At 37.0% G+C, this 21,214-nt stretch overlaps 3 protein-coding genes and 1 long non-coding RNA gene across 4 annotated transcripts; all 4 read right to left on the bottom strand.

The window, feature by feature from the left end:
* Window positions 1-7,419: 7,419 nt before the first annotated feature.
* On the bottom strand, window positions 7,420-7,832 carry LOC140828404 (uncharacterized). Its single transcript, XR_012117179.1, has 3 exons — window positions 7,716-7,832; window positions 7,576-7,640; window positions 7,420-7,490 (listed from the first exon to the last, which is right to left on the bottom strand). It is a non-coding gene; the product is annotated as an uncharacterized lncRNA (long non-coding RNA).
* A 106-nt stretch (window positions 7,833-7,938) lies between these two features.
* Window positions 7,939-8,959, bottom strand: LOC140827054 (protein FAR1-RELATED SEQUENCE 5-like). Its single transcript, XM_073189643.1, has 2 exons — window positions 8,064-8,959; window positions 7,939-7,963 (listed from the first exon to the last, which is right to left on the bottom strand). Exons 1-2 carry the CDS (start codon window positions 8,957-8,959, stop codon window positions 7,939-7,941), a joined length of 921 nt encoding a protein of 306 aa, XP_073045744.1.
* A 5-nt stretch (window positions 8,960-8,964) lies between these two features.
* LOC140827053 (protein FAR1-RELATED SEQUENCE 5-like) lies at window positions 8,965-9,876 on the bottom strand. The gene has a single exon (XM_073189642.1). The coding sequence runs from the start codon at window positions 9,874-9,876 to the stop codon at window positions 8,965-8,967; it is 912 nt and encodes a 303-aa protein (XP_073045743.1).
* A 9,870-nt stretch (window positions 9,877-19,746) lies between these two features.
* LOC140827049 (uncharacterized) lies at window positions 19,747-20,821 on the bottom strand. The gene is made up of 2 exons (XM_073189635.1): window positions 20,606-20,821; window positions 19,747-20,517 (listed from the first exon to the last, which is right to left on the bottom strand). Exons 1-2 carry the CDS (start codon window positions 20,819-20,821, stop codon window positions 19,747-19,749), a joined length of 987 nt encoding a protein of 328 aa, XP_073045736.1.
* Window positions 20,822-21,214: the final 393 nt, after the last annotated feature.

The raw sequence follows: 21,214 nt of genomic DNA, 5'->3' as shown, positions 1-21,214 counted from the left end.
GAAATCATTTTCTATAAATGCTTTGTGTTTTATGCTGCAAGGTTTAGGTAGTAAAGCGGCGATACACGAGTGGATTTAGAAGGAAAATCACTCGTGGGGTGAGTTTAATATAGGAAATTTAATGATTTTTATATATTTAAATAAATATTGGGGTATTTAATCAAAATTTTTGTATAATACACCGAAATAAAAATAGATTTTCATATAGTTTTTTAAAAATCAAATGCAACAATTGTTTTTTCAGGACTTTATAAAAGTATAGTGCTATTCAAAATTTTGGCAAAAACTTGTGTGAGACGATCTCACGGGTCGTATTTTGTGAGATGGATCTCTTATTTGGGTCATCAATGAAAAATTATTACTTTTTATGCTAAGAGTATCACTTTTTATTGTGAATATCGATATGGTTGACCCGTCTCACCGATAAAGATTCGTAAGACCGTCTCACAAGAGATCTACTCTCAAAATTTTTATAAACTTATAATATGTAAGGTCCAAAATGCGATAACATAATCCAACTGCATGCAAATCTAGGAAAAGTAAAAAATGACTAATTAAATTGTTTTTTTAATTGCGTTAATTAAATGCATTAGGAATGTTTACATGTTTAAAATAAGGTTTTATATTCTTATGCATAAAATTGTGTTTTAAAAGTGATTTTAGAAGCGATCGCGGAACGGAGACCGGAGACCATAAAGGAGAAATATTTTTATTAAATGATTATTTTTAATTATTTAATATATGATAAATTTTATATAGTATTTTCGAAAATGGTGCTTTTTGAGATGTTTTTCCACGCCGAGTCGTATTTATACCAGTAATCGATTTTTGATGAAAATAAGGACTTTTTGGAAACTCGGCTAATATTTTCGAAAATTTTCCTAAACGAAATATTTTATCTACACTATAATGGGCTTAATAGGCCTATTATACTAATTTTATTGGGCCTAAACTTCTACCCAATTATTTATATCAAATTAAGGAGTTTCTAAACCACAAAACACTTCATATCACACCTAGAAAACACTAGGACTCTCCTCCATCAGCACACACAGCAAAACACACACGTCCAAGAGCCTTTTCACATGAACTTTGAAGGAAATTTCAGCAAGCTTCCTCCTCCATCTCTCCGCCAACGTCCCTCGCATCAAAAATTGTTTTTCGTGCGTGAATTACGCCAAGACACGCCTTAATCTTTCTTCACTCATCTTTCATATCATACTATGTGTTTTTATATATGTTTGCATGAAAAATATGATACTCATCTTATATTTTCATTTTGATGGCAATACATGATCAAAACTTGAGTTTTTATATTTTTAAATTCATGTTTATGATGCACAAATGTTCTTCCATGATAGGCTATAGAAAGGGACGTTTCAATATATTTAAGGGTTCATAGATGCATAGCTAAGGGGTGGAAAAGAAGGGGTAAATGCTGAACGAAAATTTGGGTTTAAAGAACTAAGATTTGCGTTTTTTGTCCTAGGAGGGAGCGGCTGCTAGCTACTAGCTGTTATGTGTTCAAGGGCTCTAAGGGGGTCTATTCATGGTCCTAGGTAGGCTAAGGAATGGGTAGTGCAAGGGCTAGGGCATGGGAAGCTAGTTGAGGGGACGTGCAAGGCTTAGGTCACGGGTTAAGGACTATCCTCGTGCATGGGCTATAGGGCTTGGTACAGTAGCTTTTTAGTGGCCCGAGTATGGTCCTAAGATGGTGTCATAGGGGCTGGACAGGTTGGTTGAAGGCTGGGGACGAAGGGGCATAGGGTTTGTTAGGGCTAAGGTTTCGAAAGAGAAGAAAAGGGTGCAGAATTTTAGTAGTCGTTCTACTCTTGATCAATGGTTTTAATTGGCTTGATTTAGGTTGCATAAAGTATGGTTAGGGGTTAATAAGTTATGGTCCAAGTTTGGTTAAATTTTGAGTAGATTCGGTTTAAAACTGGGACGCACATTTAAGTTTTAAAACGAATTAGGAAATTATTCGAGGAGCTTAATTTTACGTCTAAGAAATATTTATGAGTGTATTTTAAGGTATTACGTTAAGTTTATATGGATTTGTGTCGTCGTTTTAAGGTCTAAGGGTAATTTAGGAAAGTTAGGGTTTCACAGGAAATATAGTCATTTTGTAACGACCCATTACAGGCCCAGTGGACCGCCCATACGGCCCACTGCCCCAATCGACCCAAGGCTATCCCGATCTTGTGACTTGGCCCGTAGGCCCAGCGGGCTTGCCCACCCTGTGGTGTCACTCACGGGCTTTCCATAGGCGTCGTATGGGTTACTCATAGAACTCTTAAGCCCATGAACTTAAGTATGTGCCTCCCCAGGATCGAACCTAAGACCACATGGATATATATGTACTTAGCACAATCCTGGTACCAATTGAGCGTTGTGCTAAGTACCTATATATCCATGTGGTCTTAGGTTCGATCCTGGGGAGGCACATACTTAAGTTCATGGGCTTAAGAGTTCTATGAGTAACCCATACGACGCCTATGGAAAGCCCGTGAGTGACACCACAGGGTGGGCAAGCCCACTGGGCCTACGGGCCAAGTCACAAGATCGGGATAGCCTTGGGTCGATTGGGGCAGTAGGCCGTATGGGCGGTCCACGCCTTTTATTGTAACGACCCATTACAGGCCCAGTGGACCGCCCATACGGCCCACTGCCCCAATCGACCCAAGGCTATCCCGATCTTGTGACTTGGCCCGTAGGCCCAGTGGGCTTGCTCACCCTGTGGTGTCACTCACGGGCTTTCCATAGGCGTCGTATGGGTTACTTCATAGAACTCTTAAGCCCATGAACTTAAGTATGTGCCTCCCCAGGATCGAACCTGAGACCTGAGCTAGTACCAGGATTGTGCTAAGTACCTATATATCCATGTGGTCTTAGGTTCGATCCTGGGGAGGCACATACTTAAGTTCATGGGCTTAAGAGTTCTATGAGTAACCCATACGACGCCTATGGAAAGCCCGTGAGTGACACCACAGTGTGGGCAAGCCCACTGGGCCTACGGGCCAAGTCACAAGATCGGGATAGCCTTGGGTCGATTGGGGCAGTGGGCCGTATGGGCGGTCCACTGGGCCTGTAATGGGTCGTTACAATTACATCTGAAAAATGTTAGATGTCCTGGCAGTACCCTAAATACTAAATTGAATGATAAAATGTTTACTTTGAATGTTTATGAATTTTATTATTAAAAACGTTAAATACTAAAAGATGTGTTACATGCTTGGTTTAAAAGAAAATGATATTATTACATGTATTTTATTAAAGTGATGGAAACAAGAAAGAATGTTTTGAAAGAAATGATTTAATTGTGACAGTAAGGAAATGGGGATTCGTGAGGGGACGAAGGCCCTAGAGGGAGCCCGTTTATGGGAGAAGGACCCAGAGGGAGCCCGTCGATAGAATTTCCATCGAAATGATCTAATGATATGTAAGGCTAAGGCCCAGTTGACATGTGAAAGTGTCATGATGTCCCCGCAGACTATAGGCCAAGACATATAACAGAAAAGTGAATAATGTTCCCTCACCGCATAGTACCATGGTTACAGTTGAGATTGATCAATCGACCAAAGGATCTATATATCTATGTTTATGATGAAAGGAAAAAGATATAATGAAAGGAAAAAAAGTTTAAAATATGCATGTTCATGTAAAGCTATTTTATTAAAAATATTTTCAGCTGTCGCGTTTGAAATTTATATGTACTACTTCTTATAACGGTTAAGATTTGCTGAGTCATTAGACTAATTAGGTGTGAATGATGCAGGTGACGATATTTATGATGATATGGGAGGACTTGATGGTTGAATTAGATGGACTGATGATGCACATAACCCGATGACGTTTGCTAATTTTTCGCATTATTATGATTTAAGATTTCTTTAAAATTTTTATGATTTTTATAATTTCGACTGGTTTTGAGAGGATTTAAGAGTTTTTGTTATTTCGAAAAAATACTAGTTTTAGGTTTAGTTTGAGATTTACGATTTTATGTGTTACACTGCGTTTTGGATTTTAAATAATTAGTTGGTGAATTTAATTTAAATGGTGTAAAAATATATATGTATATGTAAGTATTTCGGCCGAAGTTCATAAAGGAATAAAAAAATATTTCTAATATTTTTTAAAGAAAAACGAGTAGTAGACGTTTCAATCGATGATAATTAATAAACAATCAATAAAATGTCAAAAATTGTACTTGATTCATTCAAAAGATTTGGATGAAATTTTAAAAATTTTAACCCACATAAGCTCTTCTTTCTTTCTATCTATCCCACATCTCATTTCCTTTCATCAATCTTCCCCTCTCTCCCTCCTCTTCAAATATATCTATATATACATTTTCTCTTTTCTCATTTTTTGTTTTTTGCTAATTGCTCCTTTACTCATTTTTTACAATATTTTAAAATCAAAACCAAAATTACTGATGTCGGAGGAATTTTTGAATTTTTAAATTGATTTCATGCTTTTTAATTTATGATGTATATTTAGGATAGAATATTCAATAATAATAAAATATGACAACTCAAAAAATAAAAAAAATATATAATTCAGAAAACTATAGAACACTTAATATTAATTATTAATAGCCGTGTGACAAATATGAAAAGAAAATAAAAAAATATAAGCTATAATTTTTAAATACATTTTATGTTATAATTGATTAATTAATGTGTTTCCTTTATTGTTTTAAAAAATAATTTTATTTTTTATTTTATGACTTCTCATCCTGAAAATCTATGATGTTTAAAATTATAATTATATATGTTTTAATAAAATTATTACATATATAGTAAAATTTTTTAAAAAAATTAGCTCATAAAATTTAAAGTAATAATAATATTTTTATTTAATAAACTTAAATTTTTTAATTAACTTTTGGACTAAAATTAATTTTTCAATTAACTTTATATTTTCAGTTAGTGTGTAAACTATCGTTATATTTATCAAAAATTATATCTACACTATGTAAATAATATATTTAGATATTTTTTCACAAGAATATATATATATATATATATATATATATATATATATATATATATATATATATATATATATATATATATATATGGTTGTTACCTGCACCCAGGGTAATCGTGGGCGACAGCTGAGCTGGCTCCCACATGTGCATTTTTTTTTAAAAAATTTTAAAACAAATAATTAACAACTCAACATCAAAAGAAAAGGATTTTCACCCGAAATCGATTCTCCCGTCCCACCTACCGCCTCACAACACAGAAAAGTTTGAGAGAAACTCGATTTCACCCAAATTCTGGAGATCTCGTGCGCCTCAAATCCGAAGGTAACTCGATGTTGTTGGAAAATTTCTCACTTTCGGTAGAATTTGTGCGTGAATGCTCCTAAAATCGATTCCTTTATGGCCTCTTCTCAACGAAGGTACTCCACGCCCACCTAATTAAATCTCCGAATCACGAGTTGGTAACGTAATATTATAGCAACTGATTGAAAAGAATTCGCACTGCATCTGGGGGCCTTTAGTGTAGGTTTGATGTTATATGTGAGTAATCTCTGTGATTAATTTGGCATAATTGTTTAGGCTAAATATTGATGTTATATGTTAGCAACCTAAATATTAACATTCTGCTATTCAGCAGAGGCATAATTGTTTAGGCTAAATGCGAGGTCGGGCTAAGGGAAAATTGCATTAATGTGGAGCCTTACTTACGTTCAAGTTTCAACTAATTCGATAGAAGTTGCTGAGTTCAATCAAGTTTGCGCATTTCTCCGATTTGAGAAAAAATTATATACTGTTTGTTAGTAACTTGCTGTATGTTAACTTGGGAAAGACGTCCACATGAAGCTCAAGAATAGTTAACTGGAAAAACTGCGTCATCTTTGTGAAAGTTTGGGAGTATGTAGTTCTAAATGTGAAAATTTGTTAACAAATCCCAGGTTTGATGTATATGTGAGTAATCTCTGTGATTGATATCTTTAATGGGCAAAAAAGGAGTAATTTGATAGTTTTCTTTTGCTTATTTTGAGTGAAAGAGAATATAAGTACAAGAAATTGGTTGCATGATTAACTTCTCTTGTTCTTGTTGACTGTTGTGCCCCCAAACTATGTTTGCAGGATTAAAAGAGTAGCTTCTTGTTCGTTACTTCTAAATGCTCGAATGCAATTTATGTATTCGTAAACTTACCCTGGTGTTTTCCCATCGTGGCTCTAGTTTCCTGTAGGAAGAATTCACCGTCATTGCCGTACTTCTTTTGTTGAGTTTTGACAATGGTGAGTTATAAATTATTAAATGTTTGTAGTTATAATATTTTGTGTTTGCGTGTTGAAAAGGTTTGTGAATTTTTGTACATTGTAGGGGAAAACATATGTTGTGTTTGTTGGGCGTGAACCAGGTATTTATGATACATGGGGAGAAGCATCTTCTAAAGTTACCGGACATAAGGGTGTTGTCCACCAGTCTTTCAAAAATAGGGATGAGGCAGAAAGAACTTATCACGCATTTATGGTAAAACAAGCTGCAGGCACTTCTTCCAACTCTAGTGCAAATGAAATTTCTAGTTCACCTACATCTTCAAGTTCAAATACGAGGGGAAAAGTTTCGCAGACAGAACAAATAAAGAAGTTGCAAGGGATAGAACAGAACTTGGATGAGATAAAGAAGAATTTGGAAGCGATTGTAGAGAATTTGAAATCTCTACAAATTAGTGACCATGATTAAATATGTTGTTGGAAGTTGTTACCTTTGTTTAACTGAAAAATACATTATCAAGTTTTTGTCATTTTCTACATATTGGTAAATGTGTAAGACGTAAGACATGTTGGTATGTGATTTTTAATATTTAAGAATTGTGGAATTTGTTTTCGGCTATATCACTAACAAAATTAGTAATTTTTTAGCAAATAAAAACTAGCATCCACATACATCTTTAAATCACACGATAAGATTCATGTTAAACTGGAAGAGAAACAAATGTATTTTTTTTTAAAAAAACAAACAAATTATGGGATGCTATCATTAATAAAACTGTCCATATTTTATCATTAATAAAATTGTCCACACAATCATGATTAATTAGTATAAACAGCGAAAACGAGTTAAAATTTTGCTTTTTGGCCCACTAGAAATTTCGGCATGACCTCCCCGTAAATAGAACATACCGGAAAAATATAAAATAACCAAAACGACTAAATCAAAACCCTCAACAAACATCCAATACGAAACAATGCCAACCAGGCACAATGACAACAACGATCCTCCACAAACACAATATACAACTACTCGGGGCATACCCCGGTAATACATAGACTCCATAATACATAAATATAATATCTGGGGACTCGATGACTGAACTCACAGAGAAAAATGGGTTTATACAGATCCGAACTCAACACATGTAATCAAAAGTTAATACCATACAAGCACCAACACCAAAAACATAACTTCATACAGATAAATTTCAGTCATCAAAACCCATTCCAGTTGTCCACATGTTTGTACTACCTGCAATTATGAACACGATGATTACAAAAAAATTATGAAATAAACAAAATTTAAATGCATAAAATAATTTATGTATTTGAGTTACCATGTATTGAGCCAAAATCTTCTTCATCTGAGTTCTCATCAGTGTTATCATTTTTGACGGTTGACCTGATAAATGAACTTTGTCATCTGTAGTAATATTAAAGAAATTATTAACTTTTCAAAAAATTAATCAATACATACCCGTCTTTCAAATTTGGACAGTTACGTTTGTCATGTGACACGCCTCGACGCCCGCATCCACGACACTGTCTGTCCCTTGATGTTGACTTCTCCTTCGATGATTTTAGTCTATTCCCAACTCCTTTTGTTCTAATTTCAGAAGGATCAATGATACCAATGGCTCCATCCAAGCTTCTCCTACTTTGAATTCCACTGCGTAATGTTCTATTAATATTCATCTCCTTCATTTTGCTATCAATAAAATCAAACTGCTCAGTCAAAAAGTTTGCCCCCTCATCACTGAAAGATGCCACATCAATTAAAGCTGAGGCTTTACAAGATAGCATCATATGTCTAGATATCAAACACCTTTCTGGATCGTCAACCACATTTTGCTCAGCCATAGTGTAATGTACGCCAATCTTTGCATCTTTTGTCCACCGTTTGAGTATATACTGATCAGGTAAGTGGAAAACTTGGTTGATACGAAAAAATGCTAACATATGCCTGCACGGAATACCCTCAAATTGAAATTTCATGCAACTACATGATATATCGTCTCTTTGTATATCATGCGTAAGCAGCCTATGTTTGGCAGAAGAAGAACCTTGAAAATTAATGACATTGTAAACCCCAAACTCAATTCCAATAGATGCTTGTTGCACATAATAACCATGACTCAGACTAATTTCATTTTGAAACTCCAACCATTTGTTTTTGGTGTATACATTCACCATTTGCAATTCCATTGGCCAGTTCGATTTAACCTTCGGCCGCTCGTTCAAATCAGTATGATCGGCAACTAACTCATTGTGTCTTTGGTGTCGAAGTGCCTTATTGAAACGAATTATAAAATCCATCAACGAGTTATTGCTACAGACGTACTTCTTGAAAAATGAATGTGAACTTTCAGACCTCTGACTACTTGACATTCTAGCAGAAAATACATGGTTGAAATATGTCGGCACCCACTTATGTCGCAACTCGTACATCAATGACAGCCAATCATTTTCTACCAAGTCAGCACAATTCATAACCTCTTCCCATGATCTCTCAAATTCAATAGAATTTGTAGAATGTACAATTACATTTTTTATGCTTTGATAGTGGTCACGAAAAGTCGCCGGGTTCAATTTATCTGGGAATTTGTTTAGAATGTGCCACAAACAATATCGATGAATTGTTTTAGGGAAAACTTCACAAATGGCTTTCGTCAGAGCAGGATCCTGGTTAGTTATGATCAAGTTTGGTGCTCCTTTAGGCATGGCTTCTAGAAACTTATTAAGCAACCAAACAAAGAATCAGTTTTCTCATCACTCAAAAATCCACAACCGAAAACAATGGTCTGATGATGATGATTAACTCCTACAAATGGTGAAAAAATCATCCCATATTTGTTGGTGTTATATGTTGTATCAAACACCACTACATCACCAAATGCAGTGTATGCCCTCCGTGACACAGGATCCGCCAAAAAACAACGAATAAATCTATTGTCTGAATCTGTCTCGTAATCAAAAAAGAAAGTTGAACTCTTGTCTTTCTCAGACAGAAAGAAATCAATCAATGTTTCGGCATCAATACCCTTGTGCTCATCCCTAAGCGTTTTCTCGTAGTTTCTTATATCTCTTTCCATGCAACCTACATGTTCAAGCCCTCCAGACTCTATTTCAAACAATCGCATTTGTTGACAAGTAGGTACATTCGCTTCTGCAAACTGTTGACTTAGTGCTTTCTTTGCTGCAGAAACAGTACGATGTGAGCGTAACAAATGCACCTTTGAAGGAGTTGATAGTGGATGATTATGATTTTCTATGAAGGTACTAACAACCCAACCTAGACCAGTTTGTTCCTTCACAACTAAAATCTTTGACTTACATCCAGTTCTAATCTCACCACGAGCTCTTTCCTTTACTGGTTCATCACTTTTTGATTGTTTACTCCATTTGATTGCATCTGTATGTCCTTCTTTAAAGCATACAAATTTTTTCCAGATAACTTCATTTGTTTTCTTACATTTTTTGCTATTGCTCATTCTCGCACTAAAACCAGATTCTCGTGCGTATTGGTTGTAGAACGAAAACGCCTCCTCCAAAGATTCGAATTTCATCCCTATTTCTGGCTTTTGATTGTCTCCAACTTGGGGAATGTATGACAGTTCATCGCCGCTGTTTTCTTCCATTCTACAATATGAAATGAACAAAATTAATTTTGGTTAGATATTTAAATTCCTTTTTATTCATTAAAATTGTGAGGTTTCAAGCAAACTGTGCTTTTGAGGCGCACGGAAAATTTTTTATTTGAGGCGCACTTACATTCTCACATACATCGAACCAAATTTTTATTTCTAACAACTTCGATTTACATTCACGCACATATTTTTATACCCGAGGTTTTCTAACACATTCACGCACAAATTCTACCGGGAGTGAGAAATTTTCCGACAACATCGAGTTACCTTCGGATTTGAGGCGCACGGAAAAACCTTGCACGAGATCTCCAGATTTGCCTTCAGTTGAACCTCACTTTTCTGTTTTGTGTTTCTCTCAAACTTTTCTGTGTTGTGGGGCGGTAGGTTGGACGGGAGAATCGATTTTGTGAACGCCCCTCTGTCCCCTCTGTCCGGTTTTTTTTTAAAAAAAATTAGACATTTAGCGACGGATTCTTAAAAACCGTCGCTAAACGTTGTTTCGTTGCATCCACATGGGCGCCAGCACAGCTGGCAGGCACCCATGTTACCCTGCACCCCTTGGGTGGAGGGTAACAACCCTCATATATATTTATATATATATATATATATATATATATATATATATTAACAAATTGGGGTGGAGGGTAACAACCCTCATATATATTTATATATATATATATATATATATATATATATATATATATACGAATTTGTTACCCTGCACACCAGGTGTGCAGGGTATCATGAGCACCGCCTACGTGGCGTTGCACCTTTTTAGAACTTACAAATATACACACAAACCTACATATATACACCTATGCATGTAAATAAATTACTTTACATTTTAAAAATTTCATGCTGATCAAGATGTTATCACCATTAATTTTTGCACAAATTAGTTTGTGGGTGTGCTAGACACGATGTGTGCGGATCTATGAATAAAATGTAGAAAATTTAACTTGTACTCGAGTGATTGTAAGTCTCAGCTCCCCTGTCAAGCATCGAAAGTAGGAAACTAATCTACGAAGGTGATGAAAATATGGAAAAGAAATCCAACAAATGACAATACAATCAACTATGCCGTTATGATTGAAGGTAGACAAAAAAATTACAGCTAAAATGAACGAAAAGTCGATTAAACATGAAAAATATTAGGCAAACTAGGGATGTCGATTCACGATTACAAAGAAATCTTGAAAATAAACTAAGATTAATAACTAGAATCTATTGTAGAAGTTTGCAGAAAGTTGCTTTTGCTTGACGAAAGTTCGAGAGACCTTTTTGCTCGGTTTCTCGAGTGTTGTTGCTTGGTTCCTCACCTGCTTTCAACCGCTTTCTCCCACTATCTGATCGTGTGAGAACATGGGCAATATCTCCACTTTTGAATTTTCGGATAAGTTTTGATCATTTCAAACGTCCTCTCTCTAATCTTTCCTCTTCTTTACGACATTCGCTCTTCTCTCTTTGTACGACTTCCATTGTATTTTCCACTACTGTTGCAGAATCAACACTATCCACCCTACAAGTTAATTTTTCTCTTCGATTTTCTTGAATCAATTTTGACAATGGCGGTTTTGGTTTAATGCCTTGAGTTTGGTTTGTTCCAGGATATCAGCTCCAGCCAAAGATCAGAACAGTTCTTCTACCGATCAGTAGTAGATCGTTGAAATCATCAAGTTAGCTTATTTTAGTTTGGGTCCATTGTTGAAATACCACCTGTGATATTGGATTATACAAAAACTTTTCTTTCATCATACATCATAGGCCTCTGACTCTCCTCGACCATCGGCTGGTTACACCAAGGCTTTAATGGATATTGTTGAAGGTCCATATATTGATTCAGAGCCTTCTCCCAAAGCCTTTGAAACCAGTTTTCCAATGAGTTCAGGAGAGAAGAAGAAAATTTATGCCCTTTCACAAGCTCCTGGCTTCGGATATAGAACTCCTAAGTTTTATTGTCACCATGCAACTTGGGCTGGGCAAGAAGGTTGGGTTGGAAGACAATTGAGCCTTTGGGAGAAGAGGGAAGTTTGACGAAAAAATACCGAACTTTCCACCCTTTCAAGGAGGAAGGGATGTAAGAGTCTACCCCAATCATAAGTCCTAGCTCGCTTAAATTTAAATATAAATTAATATCCTGCCCGAGTCCAATTTAACCAATCGGTACAGCATGTAAGAGTCTACCCCAATGATAAGTGCAACTTTTGCACTTCAATTACCCAAGAAAGTAGCATGAAAGTGTGCCAATATCGAGCAGATTTACGTGTTTCGGCAGTTGTTTATGTCATTGCAGGAATCAAGCATGGGGCATAACTTGTTACCAACAATGAATAAATTAAATTTTGACGTGGAAGAATGAAATGAACAAGAAAGCAGAAGAAGCGCAAGCAAAAAAAAAAGAATGAATAGTAGATCGCGATGGCGCACGGAAACCCGCACCCACGGAGAGCATAAGCTCGCGCGTGCATGAGAAGCATGATGTAGAATCTGGCAGGAATTTTTTGGCCTTCCACAAAATTTCACGCACATATAAAAATTTATACCCTAGCTATAGAAAAGGAGGAGAGTCGCACTCATGCACAAAAATCCAGAGAACTTGAAGGAGAGCGAGAACGAAGAGCGCATGTACCAAGACGCAACTCTGATTCAGTTTTTCTTCCCTTCTTCTTACTTAATTTTAGTTTATTAGTGAAGTTGAAGAAAGCGGATTTAATTTTTCATTTTTAATTTATGAACTAATTTATTAAATCTAGATGACGACGTAGCTTGGTCGAATCTTTATTTATGAATTGTTGATTTGTATATGCGAATGACTTCTTTGTTTATATATTTCCCAGATCTTATTATTTTTAATTACTTGATTAATAATTGGATTGTATTATTTATTTGAAATCTATCACTTGAGAAATGATGCAAGAATAATTTTGGGCGGTATACCGTACCGTACCGAAAATCATATATCGTACCGAAAATTACGGTATAAGAAAATTCATATCGATAGCGTACCAAAATTTTCGGTACATATAACTAGCATACCGATTATACCGAAATTGTATGGTATACCGAAATTTCAGTACGGCATCGGTATATACCGTTTTATACCCAAAAAACCTTAAATTTTAAATTGTTTATAAATTTATTGTTTTAAAATATTATATATTTTAAAAAAATTGTATATTTTTTTTGGTATTTCGGTATATACCGAAATTTTCAAATTGCATATTGTTACCGTATCGAAAAATTCGGTATTGTTACAGTACCGTACCAAAATATTCGGTATACCAAAAATTCGATAAATTCAACATTTTTTGGTACGGTAATCTCGGTATACCGAAAATGCGGACATCTGTGAATAATTGCTAATTCTTTGGTACTAAACAGGTTGAAATTAAAAATGATGATGTCAATTATAATTTAATATGGTGAAAGCCAAGTGAAATCATACCCCTACATTATTATTCCCACTGAGTTTAAATCGTTTGCATTCTTTCATTAATTTTAGTTCATAGTTAACAACAAACATTAACAGGATCGATTGTGGGTAAATCGTTGAGCTACAATAGCTCAATTCTTGAAATATTGAACACCGATAAATTAAATTGAGCTTGGTTTTCAAACCAAGCGGAATACACTCGAAATAATCATTCGTAGAAATCAATTAAACATTTTGTAAAGCATTTAAAATATATGCAAGTTAAATGGTAAAAATATTTTTGGTTGAAGCCTTTTATCAAACACTTGGTATACAATACTTGGTATTTGAAGAACACATAAAATGATTCAACAATGCATCTTTAAAACTTTGAAAATGATATGCAATAAACAAATATACACAAATTTGTTTATGGATGTTTGGAGACTTCAAATGCTCCTACGTCACCCCTTTTTCCCTTCGGGAAGGATTCACTAGAAGACTTTGATTTATACAACTCTTTGTACAAACCCACCCAGCTTAGGACTTATACTACTGCCTAAACTGAACTCCTAGCACTCAAGATTGTAGGCAACACCTCACAATCAGCATATTGTTTAATATTCAAAGACTACATACAAAAGTTTATTGTCTTTGTGCAAGACTCACTCAACTAATATTTGAAGTTCAACTCTCTTATATATGCATGAGTGATTGTGTGTGAGAAATTTATCCTTTACAGTGTGCATCTCAAATGTATCCTCACACAAGGGCTTGTACTCTCAACTAGCTGGTTTCTTCATGCTAATTGTCCATGCTTTGAATCCTCTTCAAAAGCTCTTGTTTGATCTTCAAGATGTTGTATTTATAAGCCCAAAAAATGATATATACATTAGACATAAGAATATGACCGTTTGGAAAGTTTCTGTACTGTTTCTGAAATTGCAACGGTCAAATTCTTCTTGCTGGATTTTTTCCCGACTGGTCAATTCTTGTAAACTCAACTGGTCGTTCAGTTCAACTTGTCAGCAGCTGGTTCAGTTCAGTTGGTCAGCTGCTGGTTCAGTTCAGTTGGTCAGCTCTTGGTTCAGTTCAGTTTTGGTCTGGTTCAGTTTTAGTTGGTCAGCAGCTGGTTCAGTTGTGGGGACCCGGACGCTAATCAATACTTAATCGTTATCAGGATCAATTTACTAATCAAGTAATTAGGGTTATAATTTTTTTTTAATGCGGAATGTAGTGAGATCAAACTAATATACAACTCAGTATAAAATAACATACATATCCTGTACAGTCTACAAACCAGTAAAAACTAAGGTTCAACATCTAATTATCCAGTGTCAAAACCCTATATACATCAAAGTCCGAAGTCTCCACTCTATCACGATCTCTCCTCATCTTCTGGACCCTGATCATGTCCCACCTGTTGTCATGTACACAAACAAACAAGACAACAGCCGGATAATTCCGGTGAGAATATATCCCAGTATAAATCAATTAAACATGCAAACATATGATATACATAAAAGCATGGACAGATAACAACAATATATATCAAAAGCTGAAATATATCAATATCAAACTGTCGACAATGCTCGTGACTCCACGACTTAGACTAGACTCAATCCTAGTCTAGGGATCCAGGTTTCCAGATGTTGGTATTCCTATATCGACCAACAGTAATAAAAAAGACTCCAGTTCTATCCACGCCGATATAACCAAACATCCAATATCCTGACCTAACCGTCATGGACTGGGGTTTTTATTAAAAATAATTTAAATTTTAATTTTTTTTTCAAAAATACTTTAAAAAAAATATGTTTCAAAACTACCTCAATCCGTTGATGAGACGTAGGAGCGTCTGCGCTTACCAAGCGCGGACGCTCCTACGTGGAGCGTCCCCTCTTCTCTCATGCCACGTGGCCCTTATTGATTGGTCCAAGCATTATGAGTGTCGATTCGAGGAGCGTCCCCTCTTCTCTCATGCCACGTGGCCCTTATTGATTGGTCCAAGCATTATGAGTGTCGATTCTTATCTTCTTCCTCATCCTCTTTTTTCCTCCATTTATCTTCCTCTGTCATGCTCTCGTTTATCATTTCATTTCCTACGCACAATATTTTTTGAAGAAGTTGAGAAGATCTACAGCATTTTTCGAAAATGGCAGATAATAGAAATCCAGAAGATCTTAGTGTCCTATATTTACAGGCGACCCATATTTCATCAAGCGTATCTTCATTAACCGTTGATGATATTGTCAAAGTAAAAAGGTCAGACAATTTGATTTGGAAGTTATATACCGATAATTACTTACACAGGCGTGTATTGTCATATTTAAATCATATGGGTTTTTATAGAGTTTTAGAATGTGGCTCGCAAGTTATTGATAATCATTTGATTAATGCGCTTGTTGAACGTTGGAGACGTGAGACACACACGTTTCAATTTACATGTGGTGAAGCAACAGTTACATTACAAGATGTTTCAATAATTTGGGGACTGACAATTGATGGTGAAGCAGTAACCGGAGTAGACGTATCGCATAAAGTTGAGGAATGGCAACACATATGTTTGGATATGTTGGGATTTTTTCCAGCATCAAAATATTTGAAAGGTGGTCATCTGTCTATGACAGCACTACATGATCATTGTATATCGGGTTGTCAATGATGAAACTTCAGAGGTAGATGTTGTGAAATTTACTCGTTGTGTTGCGTTAATGATTATTGGAGGAATAATGTTCCCTGATTATCAAGGAGGGTCAAGTAGACTAATTTTTTTACAACTGTTACGAGATCTTGATAACGTGAAGTCTTATAGTTGGGGTAGTGCAGTTTTAGCATTTCTATATCGTGAGTTGTGCAACGCGACACGTGTAGAGCAGGTATCATTAATGTGATGTGATTATTTAACACGATATTTTGTTTAAATTTTTTAAATTTTATTATTATTATTACACGCAGATTTGGGCATGGAGCAGGATTAAATGTGTTAATCCCGATCGAGATGGGTTAACATTAGTTGTACCTCCCGTTGATCCGGATGCTTTAATTCCAGTTTCTCCATATGGTGCACGGTAATATGTAAAAATTATTTTTGTAAATATCATATTTATCTTGTATATTTTCTTGATATATAATTTTTTTTGTAACTGTAGGTGGACGTATGAGTTTAGTTACACACATTCGTCAACACATTCTGTAAGAATTATAAGGGATTCGCTAGATCGTATGAATAATAATGAGGTATTATAAAATTTTAATACGTAATAGTGATTAGCCGAAAACTATTTAGTTTTTGTTGATGAAATTAATATTCAATTTTAATAATTTTTTTGCAGTTTAATTGGAGCGTATACAAGAAAAATGGCATAGATGTGAAGACCATTATTGATTCATACGACAACAAAATATGGCGATGTGTTTGTCCCCTTATTTGCTTTGACATTGTGGAGATGCATCGTCCTAATCGGGTAATGCGACAATTTCGAAGGCGGCAATCAATTCCAGGGTCTGTCGTCGACAATGACGATATGCATAATATCACGAGAATAGGACATCGCAACACCAACTGAAGAGATTATCATAGGAATTCAATTGAGTTGTGGAATAATAGGCTGAGACATGTTTGTAAAGGGGTGCGATACGGGCGAACGACGCAAACTGATGAAGATTACTTTGAATGGTACAATCGAATAACTGTGCGCACGATCTCACCTGCAGTTACTGCCGTTGGTTTTCAACCACAACTGTACAATACTTTTGTTGGAGAATTTAATGTTCAACAAAATTTTAGTACGCCTTCTCCGTTTTCGCATCAGTCTTCATTTGGAGGGAGAGTTGACATGGTTGGGCAACCAAGTGGGTTTGCAGGAGGCTCTACAATTTTTACGTCAGCTGAAATGAATATTGTAGGAACCTCTAATACTCAGCATGATTTTTTCGGTGATTCAGGGTATGGTGACTTTCGTCCGTTTGGTCAGACAGATTTTCAGACTCCTTATTGGTCGAACACACAAAGTTTCACGAATTTTCTTAACGTCGGACATCAGCATGTTGTGAATGATACTCGACCGCAGAGGAATGTTATATCCCCTATCACTTATCCAGATTATTCAAATGAAAGAATTCCTGAAAATATAGGATTGCGTAGAGGGACGAGAAGACGCAATCCACCTGACTGTGGAACAGGGAGCCATTTGTATCATTTTAATTATGACGATGATTCTGCTAATTAATTGTGACTATAAAATTTCAATTGTTGTACAGTTTGCGTTGTTGCACCGTGTGAATTTTATGATTTCATAAGTATAGTGTTATTTACCTGATTGTAAATTTTTTAATTTCATCAGTATCAGATTAATATAAGTCCAGGAAACAAAACACAAGTAAACAAAACTGAAATAAAAAATATAAACAAACACGTTCCAATTTCTTTTACATCTTACACACCTGAAATGAAGAAGATACACAATCGAAAAATAAGATGAAAAAACATAATTGACTTCCATATCCTCGACTTTGTTGTTCTTCTTTTGAACCTGTTGATATGCGTTAAGATCACATACCTCATTCATCCTCGTCATTATCTGGTGGTGGCACTCCCGATGCATTCCCCTGTGGCTGATAGTCATACTGAAAATTGAACGGAGAAATGAACGGCGGAGGTGGAGGAATGGTCCCTGGGTCAACACCTCTATGGGCCATCAATGTATGCATCATGGACTCCAAATATGATATATGTTCATTGTGGTTCAAGTTATCTCGTTCCTGGTGTGCCATGAAGGAAAGAGTTTCATCTAATTTCTCGTTTAGGGACCGTCTGTGGGGTTGTTGGCGACGCGGGACGGCGGTGCTCGATCCACCTGTATCGCCCTCATCCGTCCTGAATTCTAAACGTCGTTTAGCATACTTACGCTGCCAGTCCTGGATACCAATGGGCTTCATTGGTTGCAGTCACTCTTCATCATCACGGAACACAACGCCTGCCATCGCACACAACTCTGATATGAGACATGGAAAGAAAAGACCGATATTTCTATTATTAACGCTTATCAAAATTTGAGAATTGATAAGCTTTCCCACATTGATTGGGTAACCCTGAGATATAGCATATAGCACCACGGCTCGCTCTTTTTGAACTTCATTTTTGTGTGACACCGGCATCATTCTCCTTGCCAAAAACAAATACCAAAGAGCATTATCGGCCTTCAGATATTTTTCATCAAAACAACTCGGTGATCCCCTTACTGGTTTCCAGATCGCCCCTGGATGACACAGGGTGTCGATTATCACAGTATAATCAGGGTTAGCAACCAAAGTCTGGAAGGCGGAATCGTCGACCTCGGGCGTTTCTAAAAAAGCATTGATTATATCAGAATCAAATGACACAAGTTTACCCCGAACAAAAGCTTTGGCATCCGTCCTCTCACCCGCATTTGCGTAAAATTCTCGCACGATCGAGACCACCGCCGCTCTCGGTTGAGCTCCAAATTTTTCCCAGCTGCGCCTATCCAAATCCACAAGAGGCCCAACGTATCGATCCTCCCTTTGTCTACGAAATCCCCGCTCGGTAATCGGGTTTCTATTGATTTTGGCATGTTCATACCGAGCCTGCGCCGCATCACTAACAAATCGAGTTCTATCAAACGAAGAAGAAGACCCGAGATTACCTTTCACCTTCTTGGGAGCCATTGTTTGATAATTAGATGAGGATAATTGAGTGATATTTGGAGAGTTGTAGGAATTTTGGTAAGGAGATAAGGAAAAGGGGTGGAGGGAAGAGAATTGAGAGAGAATTGAGAGAGATTTGGATATGAGATAAAGAGATAGAGAAAGGAGTGGAGGACATATAAAGAAAAGGGAAAGAGAAAGGGGCGTTGATGTGTGGAGGCAGAAATGCTCGCGCTCGAGTGGTAAATAGTTACCGCTCGAGCGCGAGCTGTGCGCTGGAATTCTTTCCAGCGCACGTAACGCGCCCGAGCGGTAACTTGTTACCGCTCGGGCGCGAGGGGCTCTGGAAAATTTCCAGAGCCCCCGGCGCTCGTGCGGTAACAAGTTACCGCACGAGCGCGAGCTGTGCGCTAGAATTCTTTCCAGCGCACGTAACGTGCCCGAGCGGTAACTTGTTACGGCTCGGGCGCGAGGGGCTCTGGAAAATTTCCAGAGCCCCCCGCGCTCTGTGCGCTGGAAAGAATTCCAACGCACTGCTCGCGCTCGAGCGGTACTTGTTACCGCCCGGGCGCGAGGGGCTCTGGAAATTTTCCAGAGCCCATTGCGCCCGAGCGGTAATTCGTTACCGCTCAGACGCCGGACGTCGGACGTGCACTTGAATTATTTCGATTTTCCCTGGCATATGTTAAATTATTTAAAATTAATTTTAATCGTGAACATAACGTAAAAACAAATTGTGACTATAAAATTTCTCATTTATCATATCAATAATTATTATAATATCAGAAAATAATTGATCCATGATGTCTCTGTTTAGAAACACTTGTGTCCATCTCATTTCGCAATCGAGTTGTTCTATCCCTACCAACTCTTCTTCTTTCACGTCTAACAGGATTGTGTAGCAACTCGAAAGGTGGAGGATCCCAGTAACACTCATCTGCAAGAGGTTGAAATCTGCCTTCGTAAGTCGCTAGGTACTCAGATATGTTATACCATGGTCGCACTAGTGTCGTGGGATCCAATGAGTGCCACTTCGCGGTACAAATAGCATGAGAACATGGTATGCCAAAAATTTTCCATTTACCACACGAACAATCACTCGTTGCTAACTTCACCACCTGCATTTGTTGGCCACGACTTGGCCTTCCTACAGTTGCAACAGAAGCAGTTTGATCACGTACATCATATTTGGCAACACGATGTTCACTAGATTTTCTCGCCCACTTGTCATACTTCCGGAATGCATAATCTGACCACATCTGATTTTCCTGAACCATTCGAGCACCTCTAGTCACACGTTCAATAAAATATTGTACGCACCTCTGAAGTGTCAAGTGTACTATGGCAGATATAGGAAATCTACGAGCACCCTTCAACACACTATTTAAACACTCCGACATATTGGTTGTCATCACCCCACGACGCCAACCACCATCATGTGCCAAACTCCATTTTTCTTTCTCAATTCCAGCCAAATATCGGTGCGCCAAAATGTTTTTTTTGTTTGATTGCCTCCATGATTGATTCAAACTTACAAATTTGATTTTGTGTGCCTGCCGCCCAGCATAAATCTTTCAGATGCACGTCTTTAAATTTAGCGTTGAAGTTTGAACACACATGTCTCAAACAAAACCGATGCACACCGTGTGAAGGTTGAAAATATGGTAGATCTGCAGTTGCGCGCACGATTCCCTTATGTCTATCAGAAATAAGACACACGCCATTTTCACCACGAACAACATGTCTTCCGAGATTCTCCAGGAACCATTTCCAAGAATCTGTTGTTTCTTCATCCACAACAGCAAATGCTAGCGGTAGAACCTGATTGTTCGCATCCAGAGTGACACCGATCAACATTTTGTGCTTGTATTTGGTATACAAGTGTGTACCATCAACACTAATTATTTTCCGACAATGCCGAAACCCATCAACACACGGCCTAAATGCCCATTAAACATTGTTCAGTGTCTTACTCATTTCATTGTTGGCTCTGAGATGCTTCCACTCCACAACTGTTCCCGGATTGTATTTGGACAAAGCACACATATATTTCGAAAGTAATTGAACCGAGCTCTCCCATGTACCATAAGCAATTTCCATAGCACGTTTCAAACTTCGCCATGCCTTCAGGTACGAGATTTGATAACCATATTTATCTTTCACATTTTCAATGATGTACTTAATCTCGTACGAAGGATCACAACGAACAACTCCCAATAGCGTATGTGCCACCATCTCACTGCTCAAGTT

The sequence above is a fragment of the Primulina eburnea genome, chromosome 3, assembly GCF_022965805.1.
Source record: "Primulina eburnea isolate SZY01 chromosome 3, ASM2296580v1, whole genome shotgun sequence".
Lineage (NCBI taxonomy): Eukaryota > Viridiplantae > Streptophyta > Magnoliopsida > Lamiales > Gesneriaceae > Primulina > Primulina eburnea.
Note: the sequence above shows the minus strand (reverse complement) of the source record. Positions and strands in the feature narration are given on the sequence as shown.